The sequence below is a fragment of the Mixia osmundae genome (assembly GCF_000708205.1).
Source record: "Mixia osmundae IAM 14324 unplaced genomic scaffold scaffold_10, whole genome shotgun sequence".
In the NCBI taxonomy this organism is placed as follows: domain Eukaryota; kingdom Fungi; phylum Basidiomycota; class Mixiomycetes; order Mixiales; family Mixiaceae; genus Mixia; species Mixia osmundae.
The window spans coordinates 46,952-69,095 of record NW_014575554.1 but is presented as its reverse complement, the minus strand read 5'-3'; the positions used below and the strand labels follow the sequence as shown (position 1 = coordinate 69,095).

Here is a 22,144-nt window from a genome sequence, read left to right as displayed (position 1 = left end):
TGCAACGCGACGGAAACACAGCGCTGAGCACCTCTAAGCTATTTGAACAGCGGTTTCCCGACCGTGTGGGCGATTCAAGCAATGAAACGTGGAAGGCGAAGAATTCGAGGCTCTGAATTGGACAGCGCCACTCTGCATATTTGACCATGTGACAATCATGTGATCTGCTACGCACGTCAAACTTTCAAACCCTTGAAAATATCGAGATAGCAATTCAATCTGTGCAGCAGGCGCATGCGAGAGCTGTACCTATTGCTTGTACGCTATGGCAAGGACTTACACGAATTTGTCTGGCCGGACGTTCAATCGATCGCAGACTACTTTGGCATCGATATGGCCCTTGCAGAGCCAATCGACAACCTTGCGCCTCGTTTCTTCCTCGTCTGGCTGCCCGACGAATATGCAGCGCGACAGATTGGCTCGAGAGCGGCAGCGCTGTCTTGTGTTATCCGTCTCTGGGCCCATGGGACGTCGATAGCCTCGTTGCAAGATGCGCTCCGGCAAGATCCAGAGCTATGGCAGCCATTTGTAGAGTCAAGCACATGGCGCATCACCCTCGACACAGCTTACCATCATTTTGACTATGATGACAAGCAGCGGATCCTCAATTCCTTTGGGTTCCTCGACTTTAGAGCGGACATCGACTTGAACCAACCAGATCTCGACATGTCCGTCTTCCTCCTTGCCTCGCCCGACGATCACAGCATCCGACGAGCCTTTGCAGGACAAGTCGTTAGTCAACATCACACTCATCACAATGGCATCTGAGATGGCATGCAGATCTGCCAGGGACAGCGACACCTGATCGCGCAGTACGACGTAAAGCAGCGGCTCTACATCGGTAACACGACCATGCAATCTGAAGTCTCGCTCTACATGTCCAATCAGGCCCTCGCAGGCCCTGGCAAGATACTCTACGATCCCTTTATGGGCACTGGGAGCAGCGTCTACACAAGCGCGCATTACGGCGCCTCGGTACTTGGCAGCGACATAGATGGTCGCCACATGCGTGGCAAGACCAATGTCGGTATACGTCAATGCGCATTTGAATACGGCCTCAGCGATATCGCTGTACTCGATCTTGCCGTATTCGATATCAATGTGTGCAATCATAGCCCGGCAGGCTCATTATCTGACTCGTTCTCGCAGTTGCATCCCTGGCGAACGGGCGAACTCTTTGACGCCATCATCACAGATCGTGCGTCAAGCCTCATCTTGTCGCTTCGAAGCTCATACCTTCAAGTGCAGCGCCGTATGGTGTCAGAGCGGGCGCGCGCAAGCTAGGTAGAAAAGGAGAACTCTCGCAAGAACCTCGTCTGATGCCGAACGGAGTCTACTCGCACCTCCAGGACGATTACCGTCCGCCATCCGTAGGTTGGGAGATGAGCGAGGTACTCCAAGAGCTCCTGAGCGTCTCGCTCTACCTGCTCAAGCCCGGCGGAAGGCTAGTCTATTTCCTTCCGACGGAGGATGCAGCCTACAAAGACAGCGATGTGCCCCAGCTGGCAGGACTCAAGCTGCTCCACAATAGCTCGCAAAACTTTGGCAAGTGGTCACGCCGGCTCATCACGATGGAGAAGACGACGACTGTCACCTCTGGTGCAGCAGCGAGGAAGACTGCCTCGGATGCTGGCCATGTGAGGTTCAGAGAGCGCTACTTGACTCCCGCCGTACATCGTGCATGAACAACCTTGGCAGATCACAGAAGCCCATCTCGGTCTCTATGCGTCTATGCTTTCTAATATCTTGACGGCAGCGGCTACGACGACCGCGATCAGGGGCGAAAGCGCATACTTTGACCGCACAAGCATCAGTTTTGAGCCGTCCTGTAGCATGCAGATCACTCACTGATAGAGCGAGGAAACCGGCCACAACGCCCGCGTCCTGACCCGTGATGGTGGCCAGATTAGCAAGAAGTAATGCAGATGGCCCGCATGGCACGAGCATCATGATGAATGACATGAGCTGGTCGCCTTGGATGATCTGTCGTGTTGTGAGCAGTGTTATGATCGACAGTGAAAAGGCTGGCATGAGAATAAAGCGGAAAGTGAGCACGAAGAGGGACGGCCATAGGCCTGGCCGTGCCGACCGTTGATTCTGATATAGCTGTGCGCCGAGAACGAACATTTGGAGCGCAGTGAAGAGATCGCCGAGGTTATTCCAGCTCTGCACAAGCTGCGATCAGCTGCGAAGCAAAGGACTGCAGTGGCTGCATACTTGGAACAGCGATGTATGCAGAGCACCATCGGTCGAGAAGAGCACTTGATGCAAGGGCGGCGTCACTGTGGATCTTGTCAGCAAAAGCAATGTCCAGCAAACCGACACGCACGACCAAGGATGACAGCACTCGCAGCACCGACAATGGGTGGATTGAGATACGATGCTGCTGTACGGCACGGCTTAGTGATAGCCTCGGGCAGTTCAAGCTTCCATTTGTTCTCGGTCGCGATGGCTAGACTGGTAATCTGTGCGTGCGCTTCGTACGCGATCGCTTCGTCATCACTGCCGAAGCTCGTGCGCGGGTCGAGCAGACCGACGTGCGCTTCATCTTGGACAATGTGATGCCGCGCAGGTCCGGAGCCATTGCGACCCAAAATGTCAATGTCATTCTTGCCTCGCTCATCGGCGTCGAGTCGCATCGCCCACAGGCCGGCCGAGAAGGCAAGTGCTTGCTGTACCACAGAGTTGAGCAAGACATAAGACTTTCCACGTTTGAGTGCTTGCGGTGTGGTCTCATCTGCCCACAAGAGTTTGTCGAGCAAACCTGTCGTCTCGAGTGATTGGAGTAGCAAGAGTGGCATGGCGTTGGCGTTGCAGAGACCGCACGCTGCGACTGCCCAGCCTGGCAGACGAATCAGTCTGTGTCCGATGTAGCCGAACAGGAAGCCAAAGCCAATAGAAATGAACGACCAGGCGATGAGTGGCCACAGCTTGACGATGGTCTCGAGGTTGATGTTGGGGCCTATAGAGCAAATGGCCAGGAAGGGCAGGAACAGTGTTGTGCACATCTTCGAGGTCTGATGGACGGTCTCCTCTGTCATCATACCGAACATGCCGGCAAGGTAGCCATAAAGCAAGGTTAGTAAGACACTGATGCTCGCCTCGAATGCCGAGAGCGCCGTCTCCCCTAAGCCTGCTGTGGCCGAGTCGAGCATGCTGGCGTAGTGAGCACTGGGCAAGCGTCTGGCCAGTCAAGCAAGTCAGCTATAGATCATCCACGTTAGTACGTCAACTGGCATTTAATTTGGAAGTAACCCTCAAATAAAACCTTTGACTGTCATCATAGTCAGCCATCCAGTAACAAGGTCCATAAGGTGGATTCCGCCACATCATTAGCGAGCTACCATCTCTTAAGAGTATGCATAGTATCGTAGTAAGGTCATTCACGAGCATAGCATCGACCCAATCTTTGCCATCGGACACCCCGAGTCAACTCATCAAGCTTGCCAGTCCTAGCTGAGACTGATATCACGGCGCTGGCAGAATCGTTGTACCTCTGCTTAGCTTTTGCCGGAGGGAGCATGCTTAGATCCACTCTGGCGATCGGCGCGATTAATTTGAGGCGGCGAAGCTGCTGCCAAGTCGAAGTCTTGGGGATCCTCGCAAGCCCTGGCAGGTCGAGACGCGAGCAGTAGTTCGCGCAAGCAAGGCAAAGTGAAGCGCTGGGCGATCAATTGAAGACAAGGCTCGAGTGACTCCAGAGATGACAATGCGTGCAGCGCAGGGATGTGCCAGAACCACTAGCTTGCTGTGTCGTCATCTTGCGCAGACTGAGACTCTGTACAGGCTTTCTGTGTATCTGCAGATCCTTTCAATCGTCACATGAGACATTGAGCCATGAATGCCGAAATGCTGCAGGCTGCAGGTCCAGCCAGTCGAGCACTCCCTGTTGGCAGCAGACGTGGCAAGCTCAGCACGTGGGCGCACATCTAGGCTTCGTAGCGCTTTGTGCTCTTTGATCGCTCCCTACACGCTCCTCATGACCGGTTCCATCTCGTCGTATCTCAATCCTTCCTGGCCCAAACTGTCGACAAGCTCGAGATGGGTGATGCTTTCGCATGCCTAGAGCCGCAGCAATACACGATGTGTTGCGACGGACGAACGTCCGTCGACTCCGGCAGTCTTCTGAAAATCGCTGTAAGTTCCGTCGACGCTAATCGATAGACTTTGGAGATCATCGGTGATCCAGTCGTAAAGGTGGTATTTGATTGCTGAGAGGCAGGGCAGAAAGTTATCGCGAGCGTCGATACTGGCGCAAGACGGCTTGATAAAGTCCAGTCAGTCGACGACTGGGTCTGCTATGTCACGTGTGAATTCGTCGTGGGAGACTCAATAGTTCCAGAATGCTACTTGGTCAACGCTGTGAGCAAGGTCATCGTTCACTTCGCATGCCATTCCGAGGTTGCAGAGCTCCCATTAGGGTTCTGCTTTAACCGTCTGCGGAGCGTGTGGACCTGGGCGGCGTGTCAGCAGGGATGTACAGACTAACCCAGAATAAGTATGGCAAGCAGATCCGCCTGGGGCTTCGAATACCAAGCTGAGACTGATGGTCGCAGCAGGACATGGAAAGTTTTCGTAGCGGGCACGCTGGTCGATACGATCCAATATGTCGTACCACAATTCGAGAGGAAGCAAGGGAGCGTCAAGTGAGAGCACCACTTTCTGATCGCTGGAGGCTTCTCCTTCGTCAAGCGCCCACGAAAGCAGTGATAGATGTGAGAGGTATGCATGGTCACCTCCATGATCTCGAGAACCATATTTGCTCATCACAAATGCCGACTGGTTAGGCAAGGCAAGTACTGCATGTTCGAATTCCGCGTCGCTCGGCGCTTGAGTGACAATATTTGACGCGCACGTCTATTAGTACAGAATCCGCTAGATCCGTCGTCCACTCTGTCAGAGATGCAATAGCAGCTGGCCTTGGCACATTGGCGCACGCATGTCTGGGAGTTTCATGATCTTCACGAGCGCGCGGCCCAAGTCGAAAAGCCTGTACGGAGACGATATACCCCCAATATAATCATGCTGCCAACGGTCATGTCTGAGACCATAAGCGAGCCTCAAGATCCAAGCGTAATAGAGCTGCGCTATCTTCTGACTCCAGCGTGGACATCAGTCACCTGAATGGGGCCACACGTCAAAAGAGCTTACAAACCTCTTACAGCGAGAGCGATTGTTCATAGCAAGATATAAAGCAATTTTGACATGAGACTGCTCGCGAGATGATGCGCCGGTCGTGTAGCAGTCAATGCGGTAGCGAGCATCGTTGAGAGTGCAATTTAGAGACATAGCACCAATCGATCGATCGCCAGAATCGTGCGGCTTGCTCGGCGACTTGTTCCGACTGCGAAATCCAGCGAGCATAATGCGTGACGAGTCCGGATAAGAGTAGCAGTGCGAGCGCGCCTTCGATCGTGGACGCGATGCTTACACGAAGCACGACGGGCCTCATGATGTACACGATCTCGGTCAACGCTAGCCGGTTTCGCGCCTGCATGCAGGCTTGCTGCACGACAAGACCGAAACGATGGCCGACTTCCAACGTTCGCACCAGCACCACAACCTGCGCATCGATCACCTTCTAATCCATGCGGATGTATGCGGGATTGACCAGACCCTCTCTCATCGAGACAAAGATTTCATACGCTGTTGCTGCAGTACTGTCCAGCTTCACGGTTTCATGTACTTGGATGAGGTAGAGAGCATTGCGGATCGCGGATTGAATGAAGAAGTATAAGCCAGCCTTGATGAGTGTCTGAAGATGCCGCCAGCTGATATTCGACCGGGTGTGCTGGCCTAGTCTGTCGAGGGTCATTTTGAGATAAATGAGACCTGCAACAGCGCCAAGGCCATTACACGCAAGCTCCTCTTCTGCTGTGTATTTACTGTGGGATGAACCCGAATTGGCTGAACGGTAGAAAGCAGTATGAGATCACAGATCAAGTTCAGTATTGTCGTGCAAAGTGCGATGACGAATTGGGCGTCCGTGCAATGCCGTGCTCGCGTAGCCGCGGCAAGAGCAGCAGTTGTCGCATTGAATAAGGATGCAAAGGCGGCTAGGCGCACATACTCGAGTGACTCGACTGAAATATCTTATGGCAAAAATGCGGCCGCGAACGTATCAGACGACGCTAGCAGGGCAGTCGATAGAAGCAGGCACAGCAAAACTTGAAACGCGATGAGCGTCCTCACGAGACCGAGCCTCTCAGAAAGCGATCTCCCGGCGAAGCTGCCAATGACGAGTCACGAAGCCCGCGGCAACCCTTCGTTGATGATTTCTGTCACCGTCTGTGCATATATGGAAGCATCTGTGATCGCTAGCCTAGAATTGTCAAGATTGGCGATCCAAAGCTTGGACAAGGTGCCGTAAAGAGCCGGAATTAGAAAAGTCATGAAATCGATGACCAAGGCATCGTAAAACTGATTGCTTGGCGCGGGATGCACTGGCGTAGGCCAGTGGCTTCATGTAGTCTTCGATGCAGATGAGTACGTCCGGAGCTTCACGCGCGAAGTCATCGCCCTCGGACATCGAATCATTGCTCGTGGTGCCTTGGCTTAATGACATTGCCCACGAAATCTAGTTGAGGAAAGTATCGAAGGAGCATGCTGGACCAAGATCCCTACATTGCCATTGGACAATAGCCACGGACGGAGAGAATCAGAAGCGTGACATGGGGAACTAACGGATTTTCCGTGAATGCCTAATTTAGATATCAGATCATTCAAATATCAAGGGACATGGCAGACGCGGCTGCGGGCCAATCTACGCTTTCTCCACGATAGCACCGGTCATTTGCTCGAGCTTGGTCGAGCAGACGACAGATATGCGCGGGCATAAGGAAGCTGCATCAGCCGGTCTACACTTTCCATTTATGTAGCAACATGGCTGTCCATATTGAAAGGATTGTTAGACATCCTTTGTGCAGCGATCATGAGTTACTCACGTGTTGGCACACATATGTCTAAATCCCTCCAATCACGGTAGAAATCGGGAGCAGCTCGACCACCCCAGTCAAAGGTAGTCTCGGGCCTATCCGCGCGCTTGTAGACCGGCATGCTAATGCTAATAGTGCTGAGGTTAGCGTGCCTTGCAGCAGTCGGGATAAACTCCTCTGAGAATAGATATCGTCACCTCACGTGCCCTGCGAATTGCTGAACTCCTCACTCACCCGTGTAGCAGTTGATGCCAGAACGATAAAGCTCCTTGAAAGTCTCATGGAGCTTTCGCGTGAGGTATCTGTCCAACTTGTCAGCTACGCAGGCGTGCAAGAGGCCTTGCTGACCCGATTGTAATCCATGCTTTGAGGATATGCTCTGGCGGGCTGAACGCCAGGCAGCCTCTGGCTCTACCTTCAACCCATGGCGGCAGGAGGTTGCTTTCCTGACCCATGAACAGTATGAGATTGGGTGGCTTTCGAGTCTCCTCCTCTGCAACCCAGCTCTGCCATCGGGAGACGGCCAGACTTCTCTTGACATTTTCGAAGAATGTCTTCCAAGACCCAAGAAGCCTCACATCCTCTTCCGCCCACCAGACTCCGTCATACTGTTGGGCTTGCGTGAGGTCGAGGAAGTAGTCGACAGCGATGTGATTGGAATGCTTCATGGATTTAACGATTGAGCAGAGCGCGCATTCCGTGACTTGAGGCACTCACCAGGACGTTCTGCCAGTCGACATCGGGATACGGCGCTGACGCGGTCTCGAACGAAAAGGGGATTGTACGACTGGCTGCATGTCAGCGAAGCCGGATGACGAGGGTACTGACGCACTCGCGAAACTCCGAACGCACTGTAGTCATGAAGGATTCGATGCTGATATTGGCCGGCACGTGCGGTACGAAATACACATCTATGCCAGCGTCTACCTCGGCCTCAGCGATCAGAGCTCTATAGCTCAGCAGTCGATCTGCGCGCATCGGTTCTTGGAAAGCAGTATGGGACATGCGCAGCAGCAAAGCAATGGTAACGCCCTTGTGGGGCGGTGGCGAAGGTGACACCCAATGGCCTGTAGTATATGGACGGTAGCGCTCCTGATACATCGCGCATTCGGAGTTGCTGCCGACCAGCGGATGCCAGTCTTGCGCCTTGTGCCAGTGACTGAGTAGATTTGGCCGGACGTTTGCATTACGTTGCGTGTTCGGCGTCATTGTCGGACCGTCAGCTGCGGCGGTGAGGAAGCTAGAAACGCGGCGTGTCATCCGATCTGATTGGAGCAGCGACACGGCCAATGATACAGCCCAGACACCGAGGCAAAACAGGACAATAAACGTCTTTAGTAAGCCAGAGCGTCGTCTGACGGATGAGTTGAGCCGCCATAGCGGCTCTTTGAAGCTCTCGTTCGAGTCCACTGAGACGGAAGCATCAAAAGCGTCCGAGTTGAGCTCTTCGTCCGCAGACGATGAATGCACATCTTCGCTGGACAGATTCGCGCCGTTCGCCCAAGCGCCCATCGCTCCCTTCGATGCTCAGGGTTTCGCCAGCTTGGAAAGTGGGCACCACGCTCAATGTTGCTAACATGCGTTGCACGCGTACCGGCATTGTACGCGACACGATCACGGGATATGAGGGTGCTGAGTCCGAATGTGCATGATTGGTACACAGCATTTGAGTGCATGTCCCGTAATAGACACCAGGAAAGATTCGAGCATAAGTCGATCAAAACGTTTGAGGCTGCGGCAAGGGCAAGAGACATCGGAGAGATGAGCCGAAAAGCGTGTCAGCTGAGGTTGAAGCGAGATAAAAGTCCGCAGCCCGCGAGGTATCGCAAAGAGAGAAAGCCGCTGAGCGCGAATTAGCGGATCGCGCGCAATTAGAATTTATCGAATTCACACAGCCCGCTCCGAGGCGTAATATGAAAGCCCCCATCATTACCCATCCATCCCGTTATGGACACATCTTCTCATCGTTCTGCTAGACTGCATGGCTAGCCTCGTGACTGCGTCGCGTACAATGTCAGCGCGGTCAGGCAACCGCCCTTGCTCCTCGCCAATATGCGGCCCGGTACATGGTTTGGGTGGCACAGCAGCACATATGAATCGATCCACGACGATTCGGTGTACACCGACAAGGAAGAGAAGATCCAACCATGTCAAGACGGCGACGCGCTTCTCGAAGTCGACAGGGCCCTTGAAAGTTGGCTCATATACTGGACGCGCAGGCGCAAGCTAGGCGGTCTAGCGACGCCCTGGCTTCTGGCCGTCCTTCTGGCAGTACTGTTAGTAATTTGCCTGACGGCACACGATACAGTGGCTTCGCACCTCAATCTGCAGAGGGGATCGAGCTACGGACGGGTTTATTCGGACCATCGCGTACAATGGCAAGCCAAATATGAAAAGGCTCAAGACTGGCATACCCTCGTCAACGCACCGACGGATTGTGTGACTTATCTGGAGCGCAACCGACCGTATATCACTCGAGACGTTAGGCCTTCCTCGCCACCGCCGCACAGAGGCGCAACACAAGCCTTCATGATGCGGATGTCACATTCCGCTTTCAACGAGCCCATGCAACAGGACCGACTGATGAGCTATCGGGCGCTCGTTGCAGAGGCAGAGACCGTTGCTGGCGTCGATGTCTTCTTTGTGCCTCATATTCCGCCCGACGTCAATACGACCGAATTCCTCAACAGCGTCTCGTCAGAGTTCCGATCTCGCGTCATCCCATTCTCATTTGAGACAGCGATTGCACCATATCCCAACATAGATTGGCGCAACGTCATGTGGTCCAACCACATTGCGGTGAACTACTTTCTAGACCTCGAGCAATCGCAGCAGTACGATCAAGTATGGTGGGCCGAGGAAGACACTAGGCTCCTCGGCACATGGCAAGATTTCTTTGCTAAGGTGAACAGCAGTCTGGCCGTCTCGCGATGGCAGAGCTGGGTTCCAAGGGAGGATACCCTCAAGCCACCGAACCTGATGCTCTTCATGGGCGAAGACAACGACCTGTTGTGCGGCGGTTGGGTGTCTCCACGTGCAGAGGATTGCCTCGGCTTTGTTGATGCTAGCGTCATGTCGAAAGCCTGGATTACGCTTGGGTATGCAGAGTTTGTGCTTCGCCCAGATGTAGCAGCTGACAACTACGCCAGCTTCTCTACTCGCCAACTGCATGAGGCATTCAAGACGCTGTATCAGGCAGGTCATAGCTGCTATACAGGTAAGATGGTGGCGTCCATGCCATAGTCAGCCTGAACGCTCGTCATTGCAGAGTACTTCATACCCACAGCCGCACGATATGCTAACCTCAGCACCATCAGTCTCAGCATGCCGATCTACAAGCATGCGGGCTCAGCAGGCACCACGTTCGACTGGGCTGGCGTAACAGCTCACGAATTTTATCGCGAATGGCGAGAAAATTTGGACATGTGCGCGCCTACCCGTGAGTTTTGCTCTTCGTGCGTGCAGTAAACCTGACAAAGTGATGACCAGCGATGTTATTGCACAAGTGGAAAGAATGAGCTCTTCTGGCTTTCTCCTCGTAGCTTCTAGTCTTAACGAGATCTTTGTCGAGACCTCTTCCTTATGTATGTTCAAAATACATTGCCCCGATACAGCCCATCTGGCGCACAGGAACGAAGATGACGTGTTTTCTCCACTTTCGTTGCCGTACGGCGCCCCATTGCATACGACGTTGATATGCGAACAAGCCGCATTGGACCCGTCCAGGTCGTTTTCCACAATGCTATGGCTTATACTGCTTGACAACGAGCTTTGAGCCGCGAGCGTCGCGTCACGCGGGCGTCCTAAATATCGACAGCTTCGTGGTGCACCAAAATTGTCATTGTAGAATTGTCGCTCGCCGTGTACCCAAGTACAGTTGATGTGGGACTTCGTGCTGATGTAGCAGACAGATAAAAGGTCTGTTTTGTATTCTCCTCGACAGATGCATCGATGCCCTCCGTGATTCCAGGGCGGGTCGGCTCCAGGAAATACACTTCCTTCATGGTCACCTCCATCAATGCAAAGTCCTCTTGCGCTATTGGTCGCGAGTAGCGAGTGAAAGAATGACCCGGCACCCAGAGCTGCCTTCCTTGCTCGAATACGAAGCGTTTATACAGGTTCTGACCGCCGATACGTTGCGCTGCAAGTACAGTGCATCGCAAGGATATCTGATGGTCAATGAAAGCGGGGAATGGTTTGCTGAATATCTTGGAAAGAAAGTGATGTAGAGTAAGGAACCTTTCTCCGGACTGATAGAAGCCGTCGCCATTGCCAGTGTAATCGCACTGATGCAAGCCGCTCTGAAAATTGAAAAACTCTGTCATATCTCTTGCTCGGTGTGCAGTCCGTTGGGGCTGGAGACCAATTGCTCGGCTAGTGCACAGCGCAAGATAGAGATCACCGCCGCCAAATTCCTCCTTCGGGAGGTCCTCGAGGCACTGCTCGTAATTGCCATGCATCGAACCCAGCAAAGCCGATGTGATAATCATGCTTGCGCCTCCGTATGCGAAAGCGCCTTCAACGTGTCTGCGTTGCGCCGTATCGGATGCAGAACCGATAAAGTAAGGTATAGAGGGATCATATCTGCTGAGCATCCTTCTATATTGCCGCATGTCGAGATAAACAGTATCGCTGGTGATTCCATGTCAGCAAGGGTGTCCTTACCAGTCATGTACGAAACTGACTCATCCGAGACGATGACATAGTCTGGCCAATGACCAGTGCTGTCTTTGTGATGCTGTTGTGCGCTCAAGGGAGCGAGAGCATAGTCTCTGCGCACATCGCGGTGAGTCGACAGCTCAATCTTGCAGTCTAGATGGACGGCATGCATTCGCTGCACCATGTCGTCTACATGTCGTTCGCTCGTGCTCACAATGACGATCGTGCAAGTCGCGCCAGGGTGGTCGCGCATCAAGGTATGCCAGTTGGGTAGCCAGTCGTCAATTTGCCTTATTCTCGCGCCAAAGACGAACGCCAGGCTGTCCATATCAGGTGTGCGGGTAGGGTATGGTAGATAGCTTGAGATCATTGGTATAACATGGATTTTCCGGCTCGCCGCTGCCTCGACAAGCCACGTTACGTTCCGATTGGCTGGGGTCGAATGGTCGTCAGGCGGTTCACGATACTGTGCTACGACTTGTACATCGTAAAAGGGTTCTCGAACATGACGAGGTACCAGTTGCTGGGTACAGATGAGCACGAGCAATACCAGCGTAATGGTCAGGACGAGGATTCTTGCGAAGCGAGCCAGAACCTTTGGCAGTGTGAAGGGCCGAGCCATGTATCGACCAACGATGCGTCTACACAGAATCGCCGGCGGTCATCTCACAAGACAGGCTGCAGACTTGTTGAGCGGCCCGTCCAAGTAGCAAAGCATTGGACGGTAGAGCGCATCTGCCTCTGCTTTGTAAAGTAGACGAGCCGCCAACCTGTCTCTCAATTGATTCGGAGATTGTTTGAACGAAAGCTATGGTAATTCGCACGGAGAAGGACATCCTCAAATCGTTCGATATCGCTGACATGGACTTTGAGGACTTCGCGGAGAAAGGGCACAATTAATGGAGCGCGATTCGCGCGAATTGTCGTCAGGTGATCAATCGGAGACTCTAAAACCGACTGATGTCAATCTGCACTCCGGCGATAACAATTTGCATTGCGCTGAGGCAAATGCCACCCATCTATCGGCTCTTTTTGAGTTCTTGCGTACGTGCCACGTAGGGCAATAGGCCAAAGAGCTTATATTCAAGCTGGTAGCCCGCATTGTTGGGATCTTTGAGCAGGAGCATCATCAAAGAAGTCGATACGTTGATGAGAAAGACGCCGAGGCCGGTGCCCTGTTCGTCTCTCCATTAGTGATGTACCAGCTTTTGCACGATGACATACTATATGCCACCACGCGTGTCCCTCAAGCAGGATGCCTGAGACGGGCTGGCCGACGGCGTGCTTGACATCCGTTAGAGAGTCGCAGAGCAAGTTGTCCATATTCCAGATGACAAAGCCGGCGACAAAGGACGCCGAGCCGAGGAGCTCCATTCGCCTGATGGCATGATTGAGACTCAATTGTCTTTGATTAGCTTTGAGCTTCGTCAGCCTGGTGGACAGAGGATTAGGAGTACTCCAGGGCTACGAGAGATCACGTACAGGATCTGCGTCACTCTGACGGTCGTGTTTAGCTGTATGCAGGCATAGCCAATCTGATGCAGGACTGAACATTTTCGCGCCAGTGAGCAGTGCTTCTGCGACTGAAAGGGAGCGAGCTGACCTGGATTGGGATAGATCAAGTATGCGATAGTGATGAGCGTCGGATAGCTGAAGCAGAGGATCGGTAGCCACACGCCGAGCTTTGGCTTCGAACCTTCTATGCTATCCTCAAAGACGACGTCTGCTCGGGCATGAGGGCAAGTCGCGTGTAGCTTGATGAAGGCGTACATGTCATCTACACGGCGACAACCCAGTCAGCCTCGGACGGCTCTCAGAAGTTGGACATACAAGCGAGCTCGCGAAAAGCATCGGGATTTCGTCGGCTAGCTGAGTCTGATATTTAAGCGTTCCGTGGAAGGCGAATGAGCCGAAGCCGACGAGCGCTATACCAGCAGCGGAAAGCAAATACCGCAAGGGGAGCTTCTCGCGCATGCCCATGATGACGGAGAAGGCTGCCAGACCGACAAAGAATAGATTGGACAGAGTGTTGCTGAATTCTGCAATGTAATGCGACACGACGTAATTCTCTTCGCACCAGTCTATGCTTGCAGTGACAGGGCCCCAGAAGCCATCTGTAGGGCCTTGTCGGGAGTACCAGACGGTCTGATGCATCGCTGAGACCAGCTGCCGGGGAGCAGAATGAGCCGCGAAGTGCAGCGCTTCGCCAATCGAAACGGCTGGCGTCGCTAGTGGAACGTCGACCAGGGATTACTTATATTATAGCTTTATATAGTCGCGTCAGGTTGACTCGTTCGCAACGTCACAGCGTCACAGCTGCATCGCTGACGTGCGTCGAGCTCAGTCCTCCGCGGGACGTCAAGAGGCATGGATTCGCTCAAGCGAGACTATGAGAAGGCCGCCTCGGCTTCAGATAGTCTGAACGAGCAAGAGATCTTGCAAAATCTCATTGACCGCCTGCAAGTCTTGCGTCAGCGTGTCACATCTGGTCTGCCCGCGAGAATCCGGTCCATCTTTTGAGACTGAACGTCAATGCAGATCCCAATGCATTCGACAACAGTCTGGCAAGCCTGGCACAGTCTGTGAGAGCCAGCAACGCTAGGATCGCAGAGAGGCATAAAGAGTGGCAGTCGTCGCTCACCAGGCTCGGCAAGAATATTGACAAGGTCTGTCCCCAATCTGTTTGCAGGTTCGTAGCCTATAACGCTGGTGGACGATCTCGCAGAGATTCACCGCAGACCTGACGCCGCTGTTACCCTCGGCACCGCCAGTGACACCTCCTGACGCGCCCGCTTTTGCGCCCGCTGCTCCTCTCGTATCGGATCTGACAGCCTTCAATGCACATGCATCGACAAGCAGAAGCAAACAAGATCCGTTTGAGCACATGTATTTTGCCTCTTGTGCAGATCGCGTCAACACCGTTATCGCTCAGCATCTTCTGCGCCAAGGCCACTACCATGTCGCCAATTCGTTTTGCGTGGAATCGCGCACGCCATTTCCAGTCCAGTTCGAAGAAGCCTTTCAGAAGATGCACGTGATCGCTGATGATATTCGCAATGAGAACCTCCGATCTGTCCTCGAGTACGCTTTCTGCCTCTTGACTTTGCTGCGACTGAGCAAACGACGCACATAGCTGGTGCCAGGCTCACGAACCATTTCTTCTCTCTCGAGATTCCGATTTACTCTTCGTGACGCAGCGTTACATTTTCGCACGTTTACTCTTCTCGGATTCTGTCCCGTTACCGGACACGCTTGCGTTTGCTGTCTATCCTGTCACACAAGACGCACAAGCTCATTCAGTCATACGACTCCCCACACGCGCTTCAGATAAGCCTGCTATATCAAATGGGGCTAGTCTTGCTCTCGCCTATGCCATGCGACATTTCAAGCCACTTTACGCACGACACCACGCCAAGATAGCTTCGATGATCACTGCAGCGCTCTTCACGCCGCTCGAGCGATTGCTCAACTCACCTTACTACTCTACCTGGCTAGACGAGCTCAAATCGGTTCTGCAAGATGTGCCTCGATCTGGAGCTACGCCTGCGCCCGCCGAGGCAGCGACAGGCAAGAAGCGGAGGGCAAGACCTGCACTGCAGAAAGTGGTTGACATATTCACAAGAGAATACTGTGCGCGTTTGAAAGTCTCTCGAGACCTACCGCTTGTGGTCGCGACGGACATCGGCGGAGGCGGAGCGCTTGCTCGAATTGCAAAAGTGAGAAGCGTCATGAAGGAGAAGCGCAACGAATGGTCCCAGGTGGAAGAGCTGCCTATCGAGATTGCGCTACCCTCACAGTACCGTTTCCATTCGGTCTTTGCCTGTCCGGTCTCCAAAGAGCAAGCGACCGAGGACAATCCGCCGATGATGATGCCTTGCGGCCACGTTGTGGCGAAAGAGTCCTTGAGTCGACTTTCCAAGGGATCCGCGTAAGCCAAAGACACCCAGTCGCTCAGGAGCTCAATCTGACTTGCTGGCGCAGTGTCTTCAAGTGTCCCTACTGTCCCGTGCAGAGTTCGGTCGCATCAGCAACACGTGTACACTTCTGATTTCTGAGAGCGCTTCTTCTGTCGTATGCAATAGTACAGATGCATGACAGACTGATGATGAATCTAATCTGTGTCGTCATAGCGAGCAGAGGCTGGCCTCTTCGGCGGACTCATCGGAGCTGGCTGCTCGTCTTCTTCGATTGGTTCGTCGACGTCAGGTCCATAGCCGTCAGTGGCCTCTTGTATGCCCTCCTCGTGCAACATCTCAGCTCCGGGATCTTCGTCCTTCCATCGGCCCATGTTGTCTACCGAATCTAATTCGATCGGATCCCGGGGCTGCATTCTCAGCCATTGCATTCGAGGCCCACTCCTCGCACGTTCGGACACCTTGAAGCCGTATATCCTCGGTATATAGAGTTTGCTGGCCGATGTCAGCGCGTTTGTTGCTGGCAGACCCTGTCCTCTCGCCTGCCCGTCTGCTCTAGTATTCGACATTGCAGATTCTTCGGGGACGGGCGAGGCAGGCACGCGCGATTCGGTCGAAGCAATGTCTTTGAATGACTGGAAGAGAAGATGCGGGAAAGTCGTGCCAAAGAATGCGCCTGCACATACATTAGCCTTGATGAGGGATCTGAGACAGAGGCGTACCATCGACACCGTTAAAGCGAGACGAGGGCGGCGTGTAGGTGTCTGTACAGCTCGGGCAGTAAAGCTTCACGGTATCTACGCCCGGTAGATCTGATCGGCCGCACGGTAGGACTTTCGTTGTATTGCAGTAAACGCGCGGACAGTAGCCAAAATGGGCTTGTTCATATTTGCCAAGCTGCGCGGCCGCTGTCAGTTCTGACGTGGCATGCAGACGATTCAGTATACCATTTGAGAGAGGCCCTGTCTGGTCAGGATGAATCGCTGATGTATGAGTCCGTACAGAAGCTCGGCAGAGCTTTCCACTATAGACACGTCGGGTATCTTGAGGCTCTCCTCTTCTGCTCATCGTGCAATGAACGCGGAACGATTTCTGACGTGAACGAAAGCATACCTGGCTCAACATCGAGAACCATCTCTAAGGCTTCCTGGTAGAAGGGCACGAGCGCGTTAAGGCCAGTAAGATTGAAGTCGTCCTCTATGAAGTCATCTGTCACTTCGGCAAAATCTGCGGAACAGTGTGTCAGCTTTGGTCTATGAGCTGTTCACGAGTGCTGATGAAGGTAGACGCACACTCGTGGCCCGGGACCGAGCAGAACCAGGAGATCCAGGTCAGGGATTCTGTGCCTGACTGAGAGCTAGACTCTGATTCTGCGACCGAGCACACTCAGCACATGCAGTCTCGCGCAAGCCAAGCCGAGCAGACCATAGACTTCGCCGCCTGGTGCCTTTCCCTCATCGTCCTCTTCCTCCTCTTCCTCCTCCTCTTCCTCCTCCTCCTCCTCCTCTTCCTCCTCCTCCTGCCCGTCTTCGTCTTGCGCCGGCATCACGGATTCTGACTGGGCCGCTTTGCTACTGGACTGCGCGGGCTGGCGGTTGTTGCGTCTGAGACTGCTCGAAGGGGACTGACTAGCTGCTGATGCGCTGACAGGCTGCGAGCGCTGCCTGGGCTCGCTCAAAGTCTGTACTGTCGTCTCTCCTGCTTTGCTCGCCGGTTGCCCTATTGTCCCACTAGCATTCGCTCGAGAGGGTCTAGGCATGCTACAAGCGAGGCTACCTGATCTCTCGCATGTACCTCTGAACCAGCTGCGAGTGGCAGCGTGCTACTTTGCCGACTCCTTCGAACCCTGGCACGCTGGGCAGGGCGCGACGTTCAACGTTCAATCTGACTTGGATCTGGCCTGCTTCGACTTGCTAGTGCCCTGATGCCTGGCGATAGACCGGTCCTGACGCAGAGCAGATCTGCTCCTGCGATCGACAATGCCGATTTCAGACCGAAGCTTGAGCAGACCAACACGAGTGCTTCGCTACCTGCCGCGCCAACACGATTGGGACCTGGCGGGCCCAGTGCGTCCACCTCGGCTGTGCCTTACGCTGATCCAGAGCACGAACCACTGTCCCTCGGTCCACCAGAAGACCTTCGTCGAACTCATGCAACGCTCAGCACGGGCAATGCCGCCGCTCAGGCCTTTCGCGACCAGTCCAGAATACACAAAGGCGACACGGTGCACGCAGATCCGGCACGCAGGGACGGCGGACCGTCGTGTACATGCAAACCATCGCAAGGCGGTCTGCGCCGAGTATTTCTAGGACCCCATCTTGTCAATACCATGCTCGGTCACTCTGCCCAAGAAGTCAGGGAGGCGCGTCAGGAGCAGACCAGATTCTGGCGCCGGACGATCGAGCGTGGCAAGGAGGGCAAGAGACTCCGCTTGACCCGACGGTTGAAGCGTCACCTTGCGACGGGCAGCGATGGGGCTGCCCGCGAGAAGCAGACAGCGGGCGAGGACAGCTGGAGTAGGTGGAAAGGCGGCAGTTTCGAGATTGGCGCAGACATACGCGCCGCCGCTGAACAATTGCGGCAAGACAAGCTCAGGGACGAGGAAGACGCAGAACGCGAGCACACCAATCAGGATCATCAGCAGAAGCAAGCTGCTTCTAACGCACAGAAGGATTCCCATAGGTATCGCAGCGACTATGCGTATCGTACCAGACTGAGACGTAGACACAGTGATGTCGATCATGATTCCGATCTTCTCGCATTGCTACATCCCGGTAAGACAGCTAACAGTACCGATCGGACGTCAATGCAGCCCATCAGACCGCAGCCGGTCGCCCGTGCAACAAATGCGACTGCGAGAACGGCTACGTCATTCCAGACTGCCCGAACACAGCCCTACGATGCATCGTCGTTCAATCCCAGTATCACTGATTTGCCTGCTACCGTGCGTCGCGCGCCTGCATCGCATTGCAATCGACCACCGTTACGAATCGACGAAGACAGACCCGATATGACGTTTGAGCTCTTTCGAACCAAGAGCGATCTTGCGTCTTCGGCCGCATCCCTTGCAAGCGTACAAGCACATGAAGCTAGTACGGTGAAAGGGACTCATCCCCAATTGCACATGCTCCGAAAGTCAAGAACTGTGAACTTTCTCCCGGGCGAAATAGAGCCCACCTTGTCCGACTCGCCGCCTGCTGGCGATGCACCGCCTGCTCGCGTCGAACACGTTCTTGGGCGTCCGGATCGTCCCGGTGGTATGGAACACCAAATGCTTGCCTTCTCAGAGTCTGGGCTCATCAGACGGATTGAACACGGATCGCAGGAGATCATCACGAGGACAAAGATGCTCGTTAAGTCGGGCTGGTCTATCAGGGAGGATCTGCCTGAGGATCTGAATGAGCTTTCAATTCGCAACTTTGCGGTCACTTTCAGACCTTGGGAAGAGCTTACTGTCGTCCGCAAGGCCAACGCGATTGAGTGCTGGTCGCACTACAAGACACCTTTTCGCGAGCGTATTGTCAAGCACATGAAGCTGCGCCATATCATCCCACTCAAGCCGGGGAAGACAATGCTCAGTTTGTTCTCGGCCTCGGATCGAATTATGTGCTTGACTTGTTCACCTCAGTCGAAGCACGAGCATGCGCTCAGTTCTGGCAAAGCTCGCAAGACTGCTCGTTTGCACCGCTATCACCTCGGCACGAACGTGTTTATCCTACGCACACAGCATATGTCAGAGGCAGGCACTTTCTTTTTTCAGGTTTGGCAAGCGCTTGGCGGCGAGCTACCCCGTCAGCTCGATGTTCACGTCCCGGTTCTGGAAGCGACGATACGCATCCCTGTTCCGAACAGCGTGCTTCAGGCTCGCCGACTCGGACTTGCCGACATAACCCAACGTACCTTGACGCGATCTGGAGAAAGTTATCGTCTACTGACCTTGAAGCGCGTCATCGACACAACCTTCGACATGCTTGTCAAAGCACCGCAATGGCGCGCCTTACACGCGCAGATGGTCGACAAGGGTACCGCTTTCTCGCTTGCATGGCACAGCGGCACAATCTTAGAGTGGGTCGCCCGCGATCCTAAAGCTCAAGGGAGTAGTCAAGGTCTAGAAGTCCTTGTGGGCATACCGATGGCAGAAACCACGCGGAAGCTGCATCAACTCGAGCTTCGGGCGGAATTACATTATCCTACCAGTGTCAGCATGCCCGACCGCACGCTCATGGCAGAACCGGCGATGGTCGAGGGCTATGTGACGAGAATCAAAGCTGCTGGCACCGAAAGACTGTACATCTCGACACATCGGGGCTATCTGTTCGCTAACAAGCCGAGTAAAGCGCATCCGCCCGATCCACCCTTTGAAGCGACCGTCGATAACCCAGCCACGCTCGCTTTGGCACCTTTCTTGGCAGGCGCAGGAGGTGTCTTCGGCGCTCCATATTCAATGGCTCCAGAGCGGCAGGCTCGCAAAGCACGGTGGTTTTCGGTACATCGGTGGCTTCGTATCAAAGCAGCGACGCAAAATCTAGAAGGTGAAAAAGTGACTGGCATGACTTCCTCGCCTGAAGAACTGCTCGAGAACTTTGGGCTATCCGAGCAAAAGCGCTCAGCCGAGCAGATACGTCGGGCCAAGGGTTACGTGGATTTGCGCAAGCTCAAAGCAGTCAGACTGGCGACCGCTCAAGATGCAACGAGCCGAGACGATCGCGCTTCAACGACGAGCCAGTCGCCTTTGGTCAAAGACGAGGCAATAGGGGAGCTTGCACCTGCAGATCCAGACGTCTCGACGCGTACCTTTGAGATCGTCACTGAGAATGATCGCGTTTTGCGTTTCCAGGTAAGGCAGCTCGCAGTAAGCTCTACGACGGTGTTGATGTTCTGGCAGTGTTATTCCCGCGCGACCGCCGAAGAATGGGTGCAGCGGCTATCTGCGCTGGTCGTTTATTGGGCACGGCGACAACGTGTGGATGCACTTGAGCAAATGCCACGACCGGCGAAAATTGAAGAGCAGCCTGTCTCAGCCTTGCCGGAACTGGACGAAAGTGCCTTGTCGGCTGCACGTTACAATTGGTGCATACTTCAAGGCTGCCGTGGTATCACACTATCCGGGCGTTTATACCACAAAGCAGCGACAGGGCCCTTCATCGAAAGGCACGTCTTCCTCGCCGCCGGTCAACTCGTCGAATTTCAGCTCCGGCAGCGTGACTGGCAGGGTCAGCCTACACAGACCACGTATCATCGTCGCAAGAACGTCATCGATCTCCACGGCTGCTATATCGTCGTCGGCCGGCTTAATGCCGATCTATACGACAGCAACAGCTCGAGTCGCGCTCAACAGAAAGCAGTCTCGCGATACTATGGACAAGACGGCCTGGTTTCATACGCAGCAGACGAAGATCTCGCGTTCGTGCTCTACTGGAAGGCCCTTGGAAGTAGTGCTGCACTCACACAGCTCACTTATCAGGCACGAAGCAAGGCCGAACGCGATCAATGGGTGTTTGCCATTGGCGCGGAATTAGAGCGTCTCAGGGGTGTTATCGCTTACTAATTGTCACTTGCATGCATCTTCCGCGCCGCATGCTTGATCCTGAGGGGCCCTCATGCAGATTACATTCCTTGGCCGCAAGATCTTCTTAAATTCGATAAGCGCGACCGCTTTCATGAATTTCTTGACTGACACCGCGTCACCGAATGATCGAAACCCGACAGCGATCAGTGCTATGAACGAGATCACCCTCACCAAGGTAAGCTGTCTCTGATCAGTCGCTACAAAGCCGAACATGGTTTCCGCGCAGCGCAAGGAGATTCCCTGCAAGTTCTTCAACGAGGGTTACTGCTGGCGGGCCGCCAGATGTCACTTCAAGCATGCATCCAGCGCAGGCTCAGCGCCAGACAAGCTCGAAGACTGGTCATCAGAGTTCACTTTAGCGGGGCCAAGCGGATCAGCGGCGCGATCGGCGGAAGAGGAGCAAGACGCCTGCGTGATCTGTCTCGAAGTGCCAAGTCAGAGCTATGGCCTGCTGGAGGCCTGCTCGCACTGCTACTGCCTCGGCTGCATTCGCAAGTGGCGTGATCGTAAGGACAAAGAAATTAGCGCAGACGGCGTGCGCAAGACCTGCTGCGTCTGCCGCAATCGCAGCCATTACATCATCCCATGCCACCGCTTCCTTGCTCAAGGGCCAGAGAAGGAAGCTGTCGTCAAAGGCTACCTCGACAAGTGTGCTGCGACGAAGTGCCGATATTTTGAAGCGAGTGATCATACTGAATGCCCCTATGGCATATCGTGTCACTACAAGCACGAGACGGCGGACGGCAAGGTCTACGAAGGCTTCACGCATACATTCGAGGACACCCAAGAGCTACGACAGGCCAGGCGACAGGCTCGCAGCGCTCGCAGTGCCAGGCGGCGCAACGGCAGCTTACCATCACGCAATATGCTTAGGCCCGGCGAGCGGCTCCTCTTCGCCACTGACGAGGAGATGCGAGCGCATTTGTTTGACGAATTCGCCCTAGCCGTGCTGGACGACTATCTGGCTGAAGATGAAGATGATGAGGACGAGTACGACGACGACGACGACGACGACGATGATGATGATGATGCTCACCAATATCGCGATAGAGACTGATCCTCACCAA

At 54.2% G+C, this 22,144-nt stretch overlaps 11 protein-coding genes across 11 annotated transcripts; 5 read left to right on the top strand and 6 right to left on the bottom strand.

Moving 5' to 3' along the window:
* Window positions 1–81: 81 nt before the first annotated feature.
* Window positions 82–1,942, top strand: L969DRAFT_89817 (uncharacterized protein). The gene is made up of 4 exons (XM_014710367.1): window positions 82–732; window positions 781–1,101; window positions 1,150–1,198; window positions 1,249–1,942. Exons 1-4 carry the CDS (start codon window positions 235–237, stop codon window positions 1,683–1,685), a joined length of 1,305 nt encoding a protein of 434 aa, XP_014565853.1. The 5' UTR covers window positions 82–234; the 3' UTR covers window positions 1,686–1,942.
* On the bottom strand, window positions 1,722–3,155 carry L969DRAFT_96354 (uncharacterized protein; the record flags this gene model as incomplete). The annotated part of the gene is made up of 4 exons (XM_014710366.1): window positions 1,722–1,793; window positions 1,849–2,166; window positions 2,218–2,282; window positions 2,330–3,155. The coding sequence occupies 4 exons, from the start codon at window positions 3,153–3,155 to the stop codon at window positions 1,722–1,724; spliced, it is 1,281 nt and encodes a 426-aa protein (XP_014565852.1).
* A 1,745-nt stretch (window positions 3,156–4,900) lies between these two features.
* L969DRAFT_89814 (uncharacterized protein) lies at window positions 4,901–5,660 on the bottom strand. The gene has a single exon (XM_014710365.1). The coding sequence runs from the start codon at window positions 5,495–5,497 to the stop codon at window positions 5,246–5,248; it is 252 nt and encodes an 83-aa protein (XP_014565851.1). The 5' UTR covers window positions 5,498–5,660; the 3' UTR covers window positions 4,901–5,245.
* A 1,167-nt stretch (window positions 5,661–6,827) lies between these two features.
* L969DRAFT_89810 (uncharacterized protein) lies at window positions 6,828–8,778 on the bottom strand. The gene is made up of 6 exons (XM_014710364.1): window positions 7,768–8,778; window positions 7,653–7,722; window positions 7,284–7,597; window positions 7,170–7,237; window positions 6,945–7,112; window positions 6,828–6,886 (listed from the first exon to the last, which is right to left on the bottom strand). The coding sequence occupies exons 1-6, from the start codon at window positions 8,445–8,447 to the stop codon at window positions 6,858–6,860; spliced, it is 1,329 nt and encodes a 442-aa protein (XP_014565850.1). The 5' UTR covers window positions 8,448–8,778; the 3' UTR covers window positions 6,828–6,857.
* A 209-nt stretch (window positions 8,779–8,987) lies between these two features.
* On the top strand, window positions 8,988–10,453 carry L969DRAFT_53175 (uncharacterized protein; the record flags this gene model as incomplete). Its single annotated transcript, XM_014710363.1, has 4 exons — window positions 8,988–10,042; window positions 10,085–10,152; window positions 10,204–10,374; window positions 10,425–10,453. The coding sequence occupies 4 exons, from the start codon at window positions 8,988–8,990 to the stop codon at window positions 10,451–10,453; spliced, it is 1,323 nt and encodes a 440-aa protein (XP_014565849.1).
* Window positions 10,454–10,738: 285 nt separating this feature from the next.
* L969DRAFT_53373 (glycosyltransferase family 31 protein) lies at window positions 10,739–11,922 on the bottom strand (the record flags this gene model as incomplete). Its single annotated transcript, XM_014710362.1, has 2 exons — window positions 10,739–11,567; window positions 11,621–11,922. The coding sequence occupies 2 exons, from the start codon at window positions 11,920–11,922 to the stop codon at window positions 10,739–10,741; spliced, it is 1,131 nt and encodes a 376-aa protein (XP_014565848.1).
* Window positions 11,923–12,521: 599 nt separating this feature from the next.
* L969DRAFT_25706 (uncharacterized protein) lies at window positions 12,522–13,843 on the bottom strand. Its single transcript, XM_014710328.1, has 6 exons — window positions 13,425–13,843; window positions 13,365–13,371; window positions 13,198–13,317; window positions 13,077–13,140; window positions 12,819–13,026; window positions 12,522–12,769 (listed from the first exon to the last, which is right to left on the bottom strand). The coding sequence occupies exons 1-6, from the start codon at window positions 13,746–13,748 to the stop codon at window positions 12,614–12,616; spliced, it is 879 nt and encodes a 292-aa protein (XP_014565814.1). The 5' UTR covers window positions 13,749–13,843; the 3' UTR covers window positions 12,522–12,613.
* Window positions 13,844–13,961: 118 nt separating this feature from the next.
* Window positions 13,962–15,642, top strand: L969DRAFT_96349 (uncharacterized protein; the record flags this gene model as incomplete). Its single annotated transcript, XM_014710361.1, has 5 exons — window positions 13,962–14,082; window positions 14,133–14,260; window positions 14,320–14,675; window positions 14,728–15,522; window positions 15,576–15,642. The coding sequence occupies 5 exons, from the start codon at window positions 13,962–13,964 to the stop codon at window positions 15,640–15,642; spliced, it is 1,467 nt and encodes a 488-aa protein (XP_014565847.1).
* Window positions 15,643–15,705: 63 nt separating this feature from the next.
* On the bottom strand, window positions 15,706–17,364 carry L969DRAFT_78248 (uncharacterized protein; the record flags this gene model as incomplete). Its single annotated transcript, XM_014710360.1, has 6 exons — window positions 16,934–17,364; window positions 16,801–16,878; window positions 16,622–16,735; window positions 16,456–16,571; window positions 16,231–16,405; window positions 15,706–16,184 (listed from the first exon to the last, which is right to left on the bottom strand). The coding sequence occupies exons 1-6, from the start codon at window positions 17,265–17,267 to the stop codon at window positions 15,706–15,708; spliced, it is 1,296 nt and encodes a 431-aa protein (XP_014565846.1). The 5' UTR covers window positions 17,268–17,364.
* Window positions 17,365–17,432: 68 nt separating this feature from the next.
* On the top strand, window positions 17,433–21,056 carry L969DRAFT_53001 (uncharacterized protein; the record flags this gene model as incomplete). The annotated part of the gene is made up of 3 exons (XM_014710359.1): window positions 17,433–18,190; window positions 18,239–20,345; window positions 20,394–21,056. The coding sequence occupies 3 exons, from the start codon at window positions 17,433–17,435 to the stop codon at window positions 21,054–21,056; spliced, it is 3,528 nt and encodes a 1,175-aa protein (XP_014565845.1).
* Window positions 21,057–21,108: 52 nt separating this feature from the next.
* On the top strand, window positions 21,109–22,134 carry L969DRAFT_19307 (uncharacterized protein; the record flags this gene model as incomplete). Its single annotated transcript, XM_014710305.1, has 2 exons — window positions 21,109–21,252; window positions 21,304–22,134. The coding sequence occupies 2 exons, from the start codon at window positions 21,109–21,111 to the stop codon at window positions 22,132–22,134; spliced, it is 975 nt and encodes a 324-aa protein (XP_014565791.1).
* Between the last annotated feature and the right edge of the window lie 10 nt (window positions 22,135–22,144).